At 35.6% G+C, this 15,314-nt stretch overlaps 1 protein-coding gene across 1 annotated transcript; it reads left to right on the top strand.

Moving 5' to 3' along the window:
- Positions 1 to 5,596: 5,596 nt before the first annotated feature.
- On the top strand, positions 5,597 to 7,117 carry LOC140891561 (anthocyanidin 3-O-glucosyltransferase 2-like). Its single transcript, XM_073300115.1, has one exon. It carries the CDS (start codon positions 5,614 to 5,616, stop codon positions 7,054 to 7,056), a length of 1,443 nt encoding a protein of 480 aa, XP_073156216.1. The 5' UTR covers positions 5,597 to 5,613; the 3' UTR covers positions 7,057 to 7,117.
- The last annotated feature ends 8,197 nt before the right edge of the window (positions 7,118 to 15,314 follow it).

A 15,314-nucleotide genomic window follows, 5' to 3' on the forward strand; every position in this document is an offset into this window, starting at 1 on the left:
CAAATATTTGTGTTTACCTAAATAATATATTAACAACTTGTTAAATCAACAAAATTAAGAATACAAATAATAAACAAGCAAGTCAAGATCATTCTACAGGAATATTGATATATATTAGATCTCGAACCAATATTATTTGTTAATATTGATATATATTAGATCTTATATCATTATCGTTGAAAAATTTAATATCAAAATTTTTCTAGAATTTTGGCAAATCTCAGAAGATTTGATTCTTCAAAAATATTGACAAACTTTATATCTCGGATCAATATTCCATCAAGAAATATTGATAGATCCACAAAAATATGGATAAATCTTAAATCTTGAATGAATATTCTTCAAGAACATCAACATAAAATTAATTGTTGTGCTTCTTCAGGAGCATCAATAAAAATAATAAAATTTATGCAATTTCGAGAAGCATCAATATAAGATCGAAATATTGTGTTTCTTCGAGAGCATTCATACAAAGAAGATAATAATATTTTTTTACTCTACCTTGAAGAACACTCGTGCTGATAACGTGTTATAAATTTATTAGACAAAAGGAGAGGAAAGAATGAGAGAATGAAATAGAGAAAAAATTAGTGAAATCAATTGTCTCTCATTTCAACTATATACCTTTACTTATAGGGTAGAGAGAATATTACACTAAAAGAATATTATAATCAAATCAATAACCTAAATATTATCTATATATAACAAGGGTAAATAAATAAAAAGTTTTCGATCTATAGAGCAAATAAATTAAAAACATGTAATTTATATTAGCTTGCAGGTATTTGCCCTTTGAGTGTAGGGTTTCTTTAGATTGGCATGACTCTCGGTCTTGCATTACATTCCGTCATATTTTTCTTATCGCTGTCTTTTTTCCAAGGAGCACAACTCATCAGCTTCCTCGATGCGTATGCATTTTTAGGCTCTAGAAAACAACTCCTCCAAGGTGTTGGGTGATTTTTTTTCAGTGTTTTCATAACCGGACCGGTGATCGAACCGGTCTACTTGAAAAAAACGGTCCAACCGATCGGACCATTTTAACTGGACGATCGAACCGGAAAACCTTTTATATAATTTAATATAATAAATAATATATTTTAAATTTTAAAAACTAAAAAAATATATAAATAGACAAAATATATATATATTTAACATAGATTGAAAACTAAATAAATATGTAAATATATTCAAAATATCAATTATAGTTATAAATTTTTTAAATAATAAATTATTTAATTTTAAAAAACAATAATTATTAAAATAAATTTTTAAATGAAGTAAAAATTCTAAATAATAATGTATATATATATAAATAATAAATTTAAAGTTTTAAAAATAAAAAATCTTAAATTTTAAAAAATAAATAAATAAATAAATCAAAAAACCGGTTGAATCGGTTGAACCGATTTTTCGGTTCTTGACCGGTCCAATCGGTTCTTGACCGGTTCTGATCGGTTGGACCGGTTTTCCGGTTATCGGAGTCGTTTCGGACCGGAAAACCAACCGGTTCCCAGTCAAACCGATCGAACCGGTCCGGTTCCAAAAACATTGATTTTTCTGCTATAGATTCCTTGAACTTTCCATGACGCAAGTTTTGCTACATTATTACAGACAGTAAATCGTGGTTCACGTGTAGGACTTCATGAACTGTGTGAGTAAATCGTCGAACATATTCTCTCAAGCTTTCTCCTTCTTTCTGAATGATTGTGAATAAGTATGTTTTTATTTTTGGATATTTCTTGTTAATCGAGAATTGTATTGCTGGATGAAGCACTGAGTGAGTTGCTCCAAGTTAACGATGGATCCAGACGGCAGCTTATTGAACCATGAGAGTGCTCGCCCTAATAAGGTTGTTCGAAATATTTTGCTGTAAACAACGGTTGTTATGTCATACAAATATGCTTTCGCATAGAACTTGTCAATATAATCTTGAGGGTCACTGATTCCATCGAACTCAGGTAGATGAAGATTTTAACTCCCGTAGGTAATGCTTTAGATAGAATGGCGCTGGTTAAGGGGCTCCGATGCACAGGCAGGATTTTTGAATAATTTTCTCTGTCGATATTTATGCGAGACTCATATCCTAATATTGGATTGGTGGTTTTGTTTTATTCAGAGTGGTCTCGAACTGGGAGGCTACTAAGTTCGCCTTCTTTGCGAGTCGTATTTTTCTTAGTTTCCTCGGGATCTTTGTCATTTGTTTTTTACGCGGTTTTCTTTGGGTCTTTGTTACTAGGGTCATGAGATAAGGAGCCTTCACTTTGAGCTCTTTTGTCGGTTCTTCGGTGTTAATGGGATGCCACGAACTGAGCGACAACTTCAGTTGTTGCGCGTGCGGCTATTCCTTCCATTAAGGCTGTTAATGTTTCTTGGGTGAAACTAAATACATGCGGTGGTTTGGAGATGGGAGGTGAGTCTCCATTGCGATGATTTCCTCGAGATATTTGTGATGGAATATGCATTCTAAATGATGCAATGAACAAGTTCTCACAGTCGGCGCAAAGCTGATGTAGCAAAAAATTCATATTACCCGATTGGAAAAAATCTACGTAATTGTGGAGATCCGGGTGGCCGGATTCATACTAGAACAGTTTTAGACAAAGAACTTCGTGGGTTGTAATTACCTGCATCACAAAACAAAGTGAGTGGTGCTGGGGGTTGCCCTGTGAAGACACTCCGACGCTCAAGTCAGTATTTGACCAATAAAAATTTTAGAGAACTAGAGCATGTGACTATAAAGCGCGTACCTTAAAAATGAGGTGACTTGAACTATTTATAGATATTTAAAGAGTTTCATGAGCTTGAGCCTCTTACGGGCTTTTTGAAATTTATGGGCCTTGATAAATTGTCCAAATAAATAACTAAATAATATTAGACTCAAATGGATTGAGTCATTAGGCTTGATTCCGAGAGAAAATTAAATTGGATCATAACCCATCATAAACCCCCTACTCTCGAGCATGTCGTAGAAATGACGAGTAAAAGTTTCCGGAGTAGTCTGTTAAAGATACTTGCTGCAAGAGTCTGATAATATGGGTCGAGAAGATAGTAAAATTGGGTCATAATCCATCAATTCATATCTCGAGTTTTGATTTAAAAAATTTTAAACCAATAACAAATGCTATTTTATTTTAATGGTGAAACTAACCGGACTATGTAAAATGAATTTGTGCGATATAAGGGGAGCACGAGTGGCTTCGTCACGGAGGGGTAGCGATATGACTTTTACGGATAAAACAGTAGAATGTGACGGGTTGCTGGGCTGGGCTGGGCTGGGCTGGTTGTAAATGAGGCAAACAAGAGATGTCGGGCTACTAGCATGATTCTCTTCATACAAATTACAATGCACCGAACATGATTTCAACATGAAACAGAAAGTCATACTCAGATATTCCATTCGTCCAAAATATAAAATGTTAGCATTTGCCCCAATGGGATGTTCAAGTTAGTAGAGTAGGTGAACTCTTGGTCATATGTCAGGAGTTCGATTTCTCCTGCCAACATCTTTTTGGACTAGCCTGTCACACAAGACTTGCGTAGTGTGGTTTATCTGACTGGCATAGTTTGCAGGCTATTACGTTAGTCCAAGGGTTTACCCAAAGCGCACCGAAAAATAGCGGCTGCGGGTTCCCACGTCACAAAAAAAAATGTTAGACTTTTTTTTCCCTCACGAATATATAATCAAGGTTTCATATTTAGTATTATTTTCTCAATTTTTTTTTATCAATCTATCTCTATAATTAAATATATTAACTGTTTTCAACAATATTTTTATCCAAATTTAAAAATTAATTAAATAGGGATATAATGAATATTTTTTGTCAAATATACTTTCTTAAAAAAATTTAAATTTTGTGTTAAATATACATGTCAATATATATAAAGGATACTTAATTAAAAATATAAATAAATAAATAAATATATATATATATACATACACACACACACTATCTATACTGTAGAATCTTTTAATAATAATAATAATAATAATAATAATAATAATAATAATACATGAACCTCTTAAATTTAATACTATGAACCTCTTAAATTGAATACTTTGATCAACTTAATGGATAAATAAAAATGCTCGTTATTTCAATAAATTTATAATTTACTATTTATACTATCATCTTTTAAATATAAATTTTTACTTAATAATATTAAAATATTTTATACACTCGTATTTTTTTTAACAGGGTTGACCCTGAAGGTGACACAATCTCACATGAGTCAGAGGCTCATTGGTTCATGCGAGGTTAAATCGAGGGATGTGGACTAGCGGCAGGGACCTGAGTGACCAACCCCCAGAGCATATCCCTACAATATTTCAGCAGAAATATGCTCCATATGAAGATCGAACCCACAACGCTGTGAAATTTTTTCTCACGTCACTTTAGGTCTTACCAACTTGCTTATACCCATGTGAACTATACACTCATATTTTTGCGTGTGTGGATTACGTACCGATATATCTAAAATACAGTGAGTGAAAATTGTAAGAAAAGTTCATTTTTGGGAGCATCACACATACCATCAACTTGTTACGCATTCATGTGGCTCTGGAATCTTGATGCCCATTTGGAAACCAACCGAACAGCGAAAGATAAAAACATAAAGTCAAATCTATGAGACTAAGACATTATTAAATCACAAAAATTCAAATGTGAATTATCGTCGATACCTTAATTAAGTATTCCTTCTATTTATTTTTTCTTTGTTTTTTCCTCTAAATAGAGATGGCCGGTTAAGGGATTATTCTATGCTACATTTGGAGTACTTTTCCCTCCATGATGTGGTCAAATATCAACCAATAGATTATCAACACATATATTAATTTTTATAAAAATATAAGTGTCTCACGTGATCTAATGATATTGAAATAGATCTAATGATATTGAAATAGAGAGAAAAATACTTCAGGTGTAGACTAACCCCCGGTTAAGTATTCACAATATCCGAATCCTATGTCGTTTTAGCTAAATAATTTCTTGATTATTAATAAGATACATAAACTTCACTTCAAAAATACGATAGATTTGTGAACTTGATTATTAGTTATTTTTTGACGTTAAGATTATTAATTATTATTTATGAGAAAAAAATGTTTTTTAGTCCCATAAATTTGTCTCTTTCGAGTACGATCCTTTGTATTGTCAAATTTTTTGTTTGGTTATCAATTTTTTTTTTTTACAAATTTGGTCTTTTTTCTACATGACATTGATGAGATATCATTGAAGCGCTGTCTAGAACTGATGAGTATAGTGACAACTCAGTATTTTCGTCGAAAAAAGATTAAAATTTCAAAAAAAAAAAAAAATTAAAACATACATGATTAAAACTTAAATATGAAAATATAGTTGACGAAAATTACAAAATGATAAAATCACCATATCAAAATAACAATTTTTTTCTTATTTATGAAGTTTAAAAAGAGTGAGAAATGAATTATTATTATTGTTTTGTTTTTTTTTTCCTTCTAATAAATAATATAAAGATATAGATAAAATGATTCTTCTGTAATTTTCATATCCCCTTATCCTTTCCCTCTATATAATATTCAGTTATTACAACAAAATTCAGACCACTCGAAACTCAAACCGCAGCGCAATCCAAATGCAGAAAACACAGCTACTATTCATCCCCTCACCAGGGCTGAGCCACCTCACCTCCACCGTGGAGATGGCCAAGCTCCTCCTTGCCAGAGACAACCGTGTCTCCATCACCGTTCTCATCATGAAGCTTCCCAAAGATAGTAAAGTCGATAATTACATGGCCGGAGTTTCGTCGTCGGATTCTAATTTGAGCTTCAAGAACCTCCCTAATCAAGATTTCGACTCCAAACCCGGCGGGATCTTCAACTTCATCGACGGCCAAACGATTCATATAAGAGAAATCGTGAGCGGTTTGATGAACGTCGAAACATCCGGCGGTGCTCCTCGGTTAGCCGGATTGGTTCTCGACATGTTCTGCACGAATTTCATCGACGTTGCGAACGAATTCGGGCTGCCTTCTTACGTCTTTTTCACCTCAGGTGCGTGCTGTCTGGGTTTGTTCTCTGAACTAGTTTCGCTTAAATTCGAGCGAGGCCAAGAACCCTGCCAGCTTATAAACTCTGTTTCCGAGTTATCCATCCCCTGTTTTTCGATATCCGTCCCGGCAAAAGTGTTTCCTCCTGTGTTATTAACCGATAATCCCATGGCAAATATGTTCTACACTTACTTCAGCAGATTTAAAGAGGCTAAAGGAATAATGATCAACACATTTTACGAGCTGGAACCGTATGCCGTTGAATCTTTATCAGATGGGAAGCTCCCGAAAGTTTATCCCGTTGGCCCAATTCTGAATTTGAGTAACAAAACAGACAGTAGCCAAAAAGACGACGAAATCATGAAATGGCTTGATAATCAGCCCGATTCCTCGGTCGTGTTCTTGTGTTTCGGGAGTATGGGGAGTTTCGAGAAAACTCAGGTGAAGGAAATTGCGTTGGCGCTAGAGAGAAGCGAGCACAGGTTTCTATGGTCTATCAGGAAGCCGGGGCCGAAGGGAGCGGAGCATCTTCCGACCGAGTACGAAGATTTTCAAGAAGTTCTCCCCGAAGGGTTCTTGGAGAGAAGTGAAGGAGTCGGGAAAGTGATCGGGTGGGCGCCGCAGGTGGCGGTGTTGTCCCATTCCGCCGTGGGGGGATTCGTTTCCCACTGCGGATGGAATTCGACGTTGGAGAGCTTGTGGTGCGGAGTGCCGGTGGCGACGTTTCCGTTGTACGCAGAGCAGCAGCTGAATGCTTTCGAATTGGTGAAGGAATTGGGGCTGGCGGTGGAGATCAAAATAGACTATCACAAAAAATTCCAGGCCGCGGAAGGCGAGGAGCAGGAAATATTGGCGGCGGAGGTGATAGAAGCAGCCATAAGGCGGCTGATGGCGGAGGAAGGCGGCGGCGGAGTAAGGCAGAAGGTGAAGGAGATGCAGAAGATAAGTAGGATGGCTTTGGTGGAAGGTGGATCCTCTAATAGAAGTATCGATGTTTTTATCAACGATGTGATTCAAAATATTTCTTAACCACTTCATTGTATTGTATTGGTCTCAATTAATCGAGCATTCAGCCTGATTGTGAAAATTCATATATAACATGATTTTTAAAAAAATTATTTACTAAGTCATTCATTTTTTCGCCCAAAAATAAGCTGGAAAATGCTTGCACCGTACGGGAAATTATAGAGCTACACTTTTATTTATATATATATATATATATATACATATTTGTGAACTAGTGTATGTGATTCTTGTTTACACTAATTAAACACTTTATAAATAAAAAATAATAATAAAGAAGAAAAAATATGTTGCACTAAATACACCAAAATATTTAATCCAACACCCTCATGCCTCTACAAGAGCATGTACAAAGATGGAGGAAGCCATGCCAAAAAGTGGGTTTCTTCGGCCCATTTCATCCCTCACCTCCTTCGAAGGGATGAGGATCTTGCACCTGTACATTATCCGTGTATGTACGAGGATATGACGGGTCCTGAGGGGAGCTTCTCGCACGGTGAGGTGTCAAAGTGTCATTGACACCTGGGATGCATGTTAGATCGTACAGTTCGAAATGTGTAGTAACCCAGATACCATTTTAAGATAATAATATGTTAAACATGATTAAGGGTTGGTATTTAACCAATTTCGGAGTGTTATTGGACTTCAGAAGTAAAATTTGGGCTTTTTCATTTTGGGCCGGATAGTAAGTTCCGATCCCGGATAGTAAGCTCCGATCGGAACGGAAGCTCCGATCCTGGAACGGAAGTTCCGATCCCCAGCTGTCAGAAATGATCGATGACTCAGTCGCGAGTTTTGACAAGTGTCGGTCATAGAGCAGATCGGAAGCTCCGATCGTAAATCGGAAGTTCCGATCCTGGCGTGGCAGACATGCACGCAATGAGCTGGATCGGAAGCTCCGATCCCGAAATCGGAAGTTCAGATCCTAGCCGAGAAATTTGGCTATAAATAGGGCCGTTCAGAGTTCATTTCTGAATTACGAATTTTCGAGTTTCCTTCTTCAGTTATATAGTGTGAGTTATACACTTGAGGGCCCTATCGGTTATAATAGAGGTTCTGGAATAACCAAGGTGTGGTTATAGTCATCCGGGACTAGCGACTTCAAAGGGCTATCGACGGACGAAGGTATGGTCCGAGAATCTATTTAAGTTTTGGGAGTACTTATTAGCTTAGTTAAGGCTTATAGAATTTATGTAGTGATACGGTGAACTTTTGAATATAGGCTTGGAACCTAGGATCTACTTTACTTGAACTAGCCTAGAGGTACGTACACATTGACTGAGATTGCCAGCGAGTATACATGTTTATATGTTGCATTTATTTGGCATTATTATATGGCATGATGTATGATTTACCGTTTTCTATACTCATATGTCATGTGCATATACACGTTGAGCCTATTCTTTGTTATACCTGATTATAGAGCCGCTCAGCTCTATACTCGATAGTCTGTCACTGAGGGTACCGCGACGGCGGGGGCATTTATGTCTGTCTACTCTGGTGTACTAGACGAGTGTGGTTGCACCCAGAGGTTGATCCGTGCGGTGGCAGCACTCATATGGCGCCGGTTCTGAGCATGATTTTTCAGATGATCTTTTACCAGTCATCATGCAGCATGCATTATATACATATGTTTACTCATGTCTATGTACTGGGCGTAGCGCTCACGTCCTAGTTGTTATCTTGGACACCCTATTCCATGGGGCAGGTCGCAGGATGGACGGAGCTGGTAGTTCAAGGCAGGACTAGGGAGCAAGAGCCTTGAGGATTTTATTATACAGCAGATTTAATGTTTACTGTTTAAGATTTCGATTTGGTTGTATCACTACAGATTTAAGTCTGGATTATATTACTAAGCTGATATGTAAATTATGGATTATGTTTCCGCACGTTTTTACTCTGTTAAGTATTTTGCTGTATTAAATTTAATGCATGCTATTAGTTGCCAGTTAGTAGGTGATTCCATGCAGGGTCACTACAAAATGGGAGTCCGAAGATGATCAGAGCTTCTGAAGTATATATCGGAGCTTCCGAAGATAGGTGTTCAGAGACGTGTCAAGACATGTAGGATCGGACCTTTCGATATAGGGTTCGGAGCCTCGGAACGCTGTCTATAAAAGGTTGAGATTTCTCACAATTGGTATATATATGTTTTGAGGTGTTGGTGAATGTTAGTACACACACACACACATATATATATATTTGTTTCTAGTCATTTTCTCGAGGGCTGGGCAATAGAGAGATGTTTCGGGAGTCGTAGCGGAGTTGTGCCTAAATTGCGGGACCTTCGACAACGGGCTGATCACAACGGATGCAGGTATAAGTCTGGATTCTTAATAGATTTTGGGAGTAAGCTATTAGTTTAGTTAAAGCTTTTAGTTGAATAATAGTGATATGTTATTCACTTGATTATAGGCTTGGACCCTTGACTTAGTGCTTTTAAGTTACTTATTTGAGGTATGAAAGTACTATATGAGATATCTTGGTTGAGTAAACATGTTTTATGTGTTGTATTTTATATGACATGTTTTATGTGTTTATCATATGTCACCGCTATTATACTGCATACATGTCATGTTGAGCTTACATCCTTGTGATAGCCTATTAATGTGGTCTCTCAATCCCTTCTTTCTTGAGTAGATTGTTGGATTCGTTAGTACGTGGTCTGGTCACCATTATCCACATATTTTATGGTGTGGGGGTCACCTTCTAGTGTGACGACATAGAATGCTATATATCATGACGTCATCTAATTGAGCAAAGTTTCTTCATCATATCCTTGGTACACCGTACAATTGCATTTATGTACTCATAGCACTTGTATACTCATACTTTCGTATTGAGATTTTTCATCGCTCAAGTCCTAGGATTTTTTATTGGATGCCTCATTCCACGGGACATGCCTTATGTTGGATGACCCAGCACGACCGGTCGCTGAGATGGCATGGGCAACACTGTCAGGAGTGGCGATCTTGATCCATGTTTTGTTTGGGTTTTAATACTTTGATTCGATGGTTGTATAACATTTGGCATTTACAGGTTTTCCTCAATGGGATTGTATAACTATGTTTAAGTTTTTCGCTGTTTATCCAAGTTTGCTTTAGTTAAGTTAATTGCATGTTTTAAGAATTGTTTAATATGTGATTCAGGACGGGTCACTACAGAAAAAAAATCGAGACGTGTTGTCGGAGCTCAAAGATTATTTAAAGATTACTTCAGTAAAAGTCCAATCTACAACGATCATGATTTTCGAAGGTGATTCCGAATAAGGAGACTTTTTTTTCAAAAAAAAATTATGGAAGCTTTAATTACAAACCAATGTGCCAAACTTTGTCTAACAAAGGGACGCAACCAATAAGCCTGGGTTGTCATCGCTGCAGAGGTCTATGCTACAGTCTGAATGCTTGCATATCATGTTGCAAGCGATGTTGTTGACAAATATTTGAGGATAGGTCCATCGATGATGTTGGAGTGTTTGAAAATTTTTGCAGGATGATATATGATATATTTTATGAGCATTATTTGCGGCAACCAACACTTGAGAACGTCGCTCGGCTAAATAATGAATATGCTCAAATGGATTTCCCGGGATTCTTGGAAACATTGATTGCATGTATTGGGCTTAGAAAATTATCCGACTGCTTTGGCAGGACAATATCAAAGTGAATACTGAATACCAAAAAGAATTTTCAATCATACTACATGTGGTTGCATCGAAAGATTTACAGATTTGACATGCATGTTTTAGCATACCAGGATGCAACAACGAAATCAACATAGTGGAGAGGTTCAATTTGTTCGTAAATATGGGAAAAGGATAAGCCACTCCGGTGCGGTTTGTGGTGAAAGAGAAGAAGTACAACATACAATACTATCTCGTCAATAGAATTTATTCATCTTGAGCTGCCTTTGTAAAAATCATCCATCAGACTCTCTTGCAAAAACATATGATTTTTTCACGAGATCAATAGGGGTGAGAAAAGATGTTGAGTGGACCTTTGGTGTACTTCTAGCATGCTGACATTTAGTGAGAGACCTATCTCGCATATGAGATCCAATTGATATAGATTATATACTAAAACATATATAACTCTTTATAAATTGAACGTGGAGGACGAAAAGGATGATATGTTTTTGTTTTGTCAGGTTGAGATGAAAAATATGTGCCCTCAAATGTTGTCACTTCAAAAGATTTTTTCGTAGAGTTCAATGTTTTTTTTTGGAGCAATGTGTCGACATTCGAAATCGAGAATTACACCACAGGCTTAAAAAATACATAATCGAACATAGTTGGAGATTACATAGTGATGGAATCGTGGAACTCGTCCACTTTTTAAACATGTGTCATTTTTTAAGGCTCTTTTTTATTTGTGTGTGTGTGTTTTTTTTTGGGATGTTTATTTTATATTTTTAAAAAAATTATGTGAAATTATAAATTGTTTTAAATTATGTGCACTTTTATTCTGTTTTTCAAATATTAAGTTAGTAAATATAATTAAAAAATAATAATGTTTCAACATATCTGTACATCATCTCACTACTGTACATGTTATAATATACCTATTATGTGGATTTATTTTACAAGCATGTATATAATTAAAGATTACTAAGACTTCGATTATAATTTAATTTTATTACCATTATATTTATTAAATATTTTTTAAATTATTATCATTACTACTGCATTTTATATCGTAATTTTTTTTTTAAATTTTAGTTTTTTTATTACTTTATTATTACCAATAATATTGTTAATAATTATTATTATTATTATAAAATTTTAAAATGATAAAAATATCATGTTTGGTTAGCAACTCGATGATTTAAGAATTTTAATGTTTATTTAAAATACATGCAAAACTAAATGTGAAGTAGGATAATAAACACCGGATAATTCGTCACTATCATCATTCAAAACTTTTAAATTTCACAAATATTAGTGCATATGTTCCATTGATTTGAAAACAAATAAATATCATGAGTTTGAACATATTGCTTTTTGAATGTTCCAATTATTATCAATCTAATGACATGTAATACTCATATATGAACAATTTTGTCAATGATCACTCCAAATATCGGAACACAAAAACTTTATTATTTAAACTCGAAAATTCTTTAATTAATTCTTTTTTTATAAACAGCGACTAATTTTTTAATTGTACGTTTGAGACTATTTCTTGAGATACATCTAATACAAAAATTTGCACTTGTAAAAAACCAATTTTTAAAGGATAATTTATCACTAAAATTAAAAAAAGTTTTTTAATCACACAAACTTTAACCGTTTCTTCTCAAAATCTACCTTCGTTAAATTTATCGCTAAAACTAAAAGAAAGAAAATTCCAGAATTTGAGTTTGAGAACGATTCCATCGGATGATTTTTCTTAACATATATACCGCGTCAAAGTTCCATATCACGTCCTTGTTGAAATTTGTAACATTTCGACAAAGTATTTGCATTTGGCTTGCATATCACCAGAGGGAAGCATCACCTTTTCGAAATGTTTGGTGAAGATATCGAATGTCGGGCGAGGTCCTGCTCGAGTTTGTCTTTCAGGCGCCTTCGGATTGCTCATAATTTCTTGACTTTCATGATGACATGTTTGTTGAGCTTCTTGTTCACATTCTTGATTTTTCTCATCAGAACAATCAATATCATAGCCATCAACATTGAATTGAAGAAACTCGATCTCGGATGACATGATGCATTTTCCCTTAACCTTTCCTTTTCCTTCGCCACCCCTACTACGACTTGATCCGGATATGGAAATTTGTATAAATATGAAATCGAAGAATATGAAATTGGAGTAATTATGAAAATAAATCAACAATTGACAATAAAACAATAATCAAGACTTGATATTTTTATAATCAAAAAATGAGAATTAGAGATTGAGAGAAAATTTTGTGAAAAAAATGGTTGGGTTGGGGTATTTATAAAAAAAATTGGACAAAAAAATAAATAAATAAACCAATTGACTGTGCATTGAGTCACCTACTAACTGGCAACTAATAGCATGCATTAAACATAAAACAACAGAATTCTTAACAGAGTAAAACGTGCGGAAACATAATCCATAATTTACATATCAGCTTAGTAAAACAAGTTCAAGCTTAATACTATAGTGATACAACCATATAGAAAAGCTTAAAAGTAAGCATTATACAGCTATATCAAATCCTGCTGTATAAATAACTTCTCAAGGCTCCTTGTCCCTAGTCCTGCCTCGAATTACCAGCTTCGTCCATCATGCAACCTGCCCCGTGGAATAGGGTGTCCAAGATAACAACTAGGACATGAGCGCTAACGGCCAGTACATAAACATGAGTAAACGTATATATATGATGCATGCAACATGATGGTTGGTAAAGGCTCATCTGAAAAGTCATGCTCAGTACCGGCGCCACATGAGTGCTGCCACCGCACGGATCAACCTCTGGGTGCAACCACACTCGTCTAGTACACCAGAGTAGTCAGACATACATGTAGACCTGGCCAAGGGCCGGGTTGGACCCGGACCCGGACCGGAACCGGCCCGTGGTCAACGGGACGGTTAACTGGGTCAACGGGTCCAACCCGGAACCGAGACCAGACCGGCCACTAGGCGGTCCGGTCCCGGTTTTCCCTTTGGAAAACCGCCGACCCGGCGGGTCGGCCGGTTCGACCCGGCGGGTCCGACCCTCCGGGTTCGCCGGGTTGACCCAGCGGGTTTATCTTTTTAAAATAATATTTTTATTTTATTTTAAATAATATATATTTGATATTCATACATAGGAGAGATTTGAACCCAAAACCAAATGATTTTGTGTCTTCATTCTTGTACTAGGCCAAGTGTTAATTTGTTAATATTTTGTGATTGAATATAATTAAATATAATAATATTTTTTATACAAGATATTTAAAGTTTAAATGTAATATATTTTTTATTGAAATAAATAGAGTTTTTAATTGAGATAAATAGAGTTTTTAATATAAGATGTTGAAATATAATATATATTTTTATTGAATAAATATAATAAATTTTTTATTGATATATATAATTTTTAATATAAGTTGTGAAAAGTTGAAATGTAATATATTTTTTATTTAATAAATATATATTTTTTTATTGAACTAGATAAAGTTTTTAATATACAATGTTGAAAGTTGAAATACTATATATTTTTTATTGAATAAATGTAATATTATAAGATGTTAAAAATTGAAATATAATATATTTTTTATTTAATATATGTATTAGATTTTTATTGAGATAATGAAATATTTGATAGAGTTTTTAAAGTTCAATTTTACAATTTTTTTATATTTTTTTTAAAAAAAAACAAGGGTCGAACCGAACCCGGAACCGCCGGTTAACCGAACCCGAAACCGGACCCGGACCGGCGGTTCCGGGACCCGGACCGAAACCAGCCACGGGCGGGCCGGTTAAGGGTCGGCCTATTGCCGACCCGGACCCGGCCCGTGGCCAGGTACATACATGTCCCCGCCGTCGCGGTACTCTCAGTGACAGACTATCGAGTATAGAGCTGAGCGGCTCTATAATCAGATATAACAAGGTATAGGCTCAACGTGTATGTGCACATGATATATGAATATAGAAAGCGGTAAAACATACATCATGCCACATAATAATGTCAAATGAATGCAACATATAAACATGTATACTCGTTGGCAATCTCAGTCAATGTATACGTACCTCTAGGTTAGTTCAAGTCTAGTAGAATCTTAGGTTACAAGCCTATATTCAAAAGTTCACTGTATCACTATGCAAGTTCTATAAACCTTAACTAAGCTAATAAGTACTCCCAAAACTTAAATAGATTCCCGGACCATACCTTCGTCCGTTGTAAGACCTTTGAAGTCGCTAGTCCCGGATGACTATAACCACACCTTGGTTATTCCAAAAACTTTATTATAACCGATAGGGCCATCAATGTATCACTTACTATAGATTGAACACTAGGAATGTTTTCTTATCAAATTTAACATCTGAATGCCCCTATTTATAGGCAAATTTCACGACGACAATCGGAAGCTCCGTTCGGGATCGAAAGCTCTGATTTCTTCATGCACAACACTTGTCAAAATCTGAAGCTTAGTCATAGGTGCACGTCATCGAAAGCTCCGATCGTCGATCAGAAGTTCCGATCGCCATCGGACGTTCCGATCTCCATCGAAAACTCCGAACTTCCTTCGGACTTTCCGATCCACTATACACTTTTTAAGCCTTGATTAGTTATGTAATTACTTAAATCGGGGT

The sequence above is a fragment of the Henckelia pumila genome, chromosome 3 (assembly GCF_033568475.1).
Source record: "Henckelia pumila isolate YLH828 chromosome 3, ASM3356847v2, whole genome shotgun sequence".
Classification (NCBI taxonomy): Eukaryota; Viridiplantae; Streptophyta; class Magnoliopsida; order Lamiales; family Gesneriaceae; genus Henckelia; species Henckelia pumila.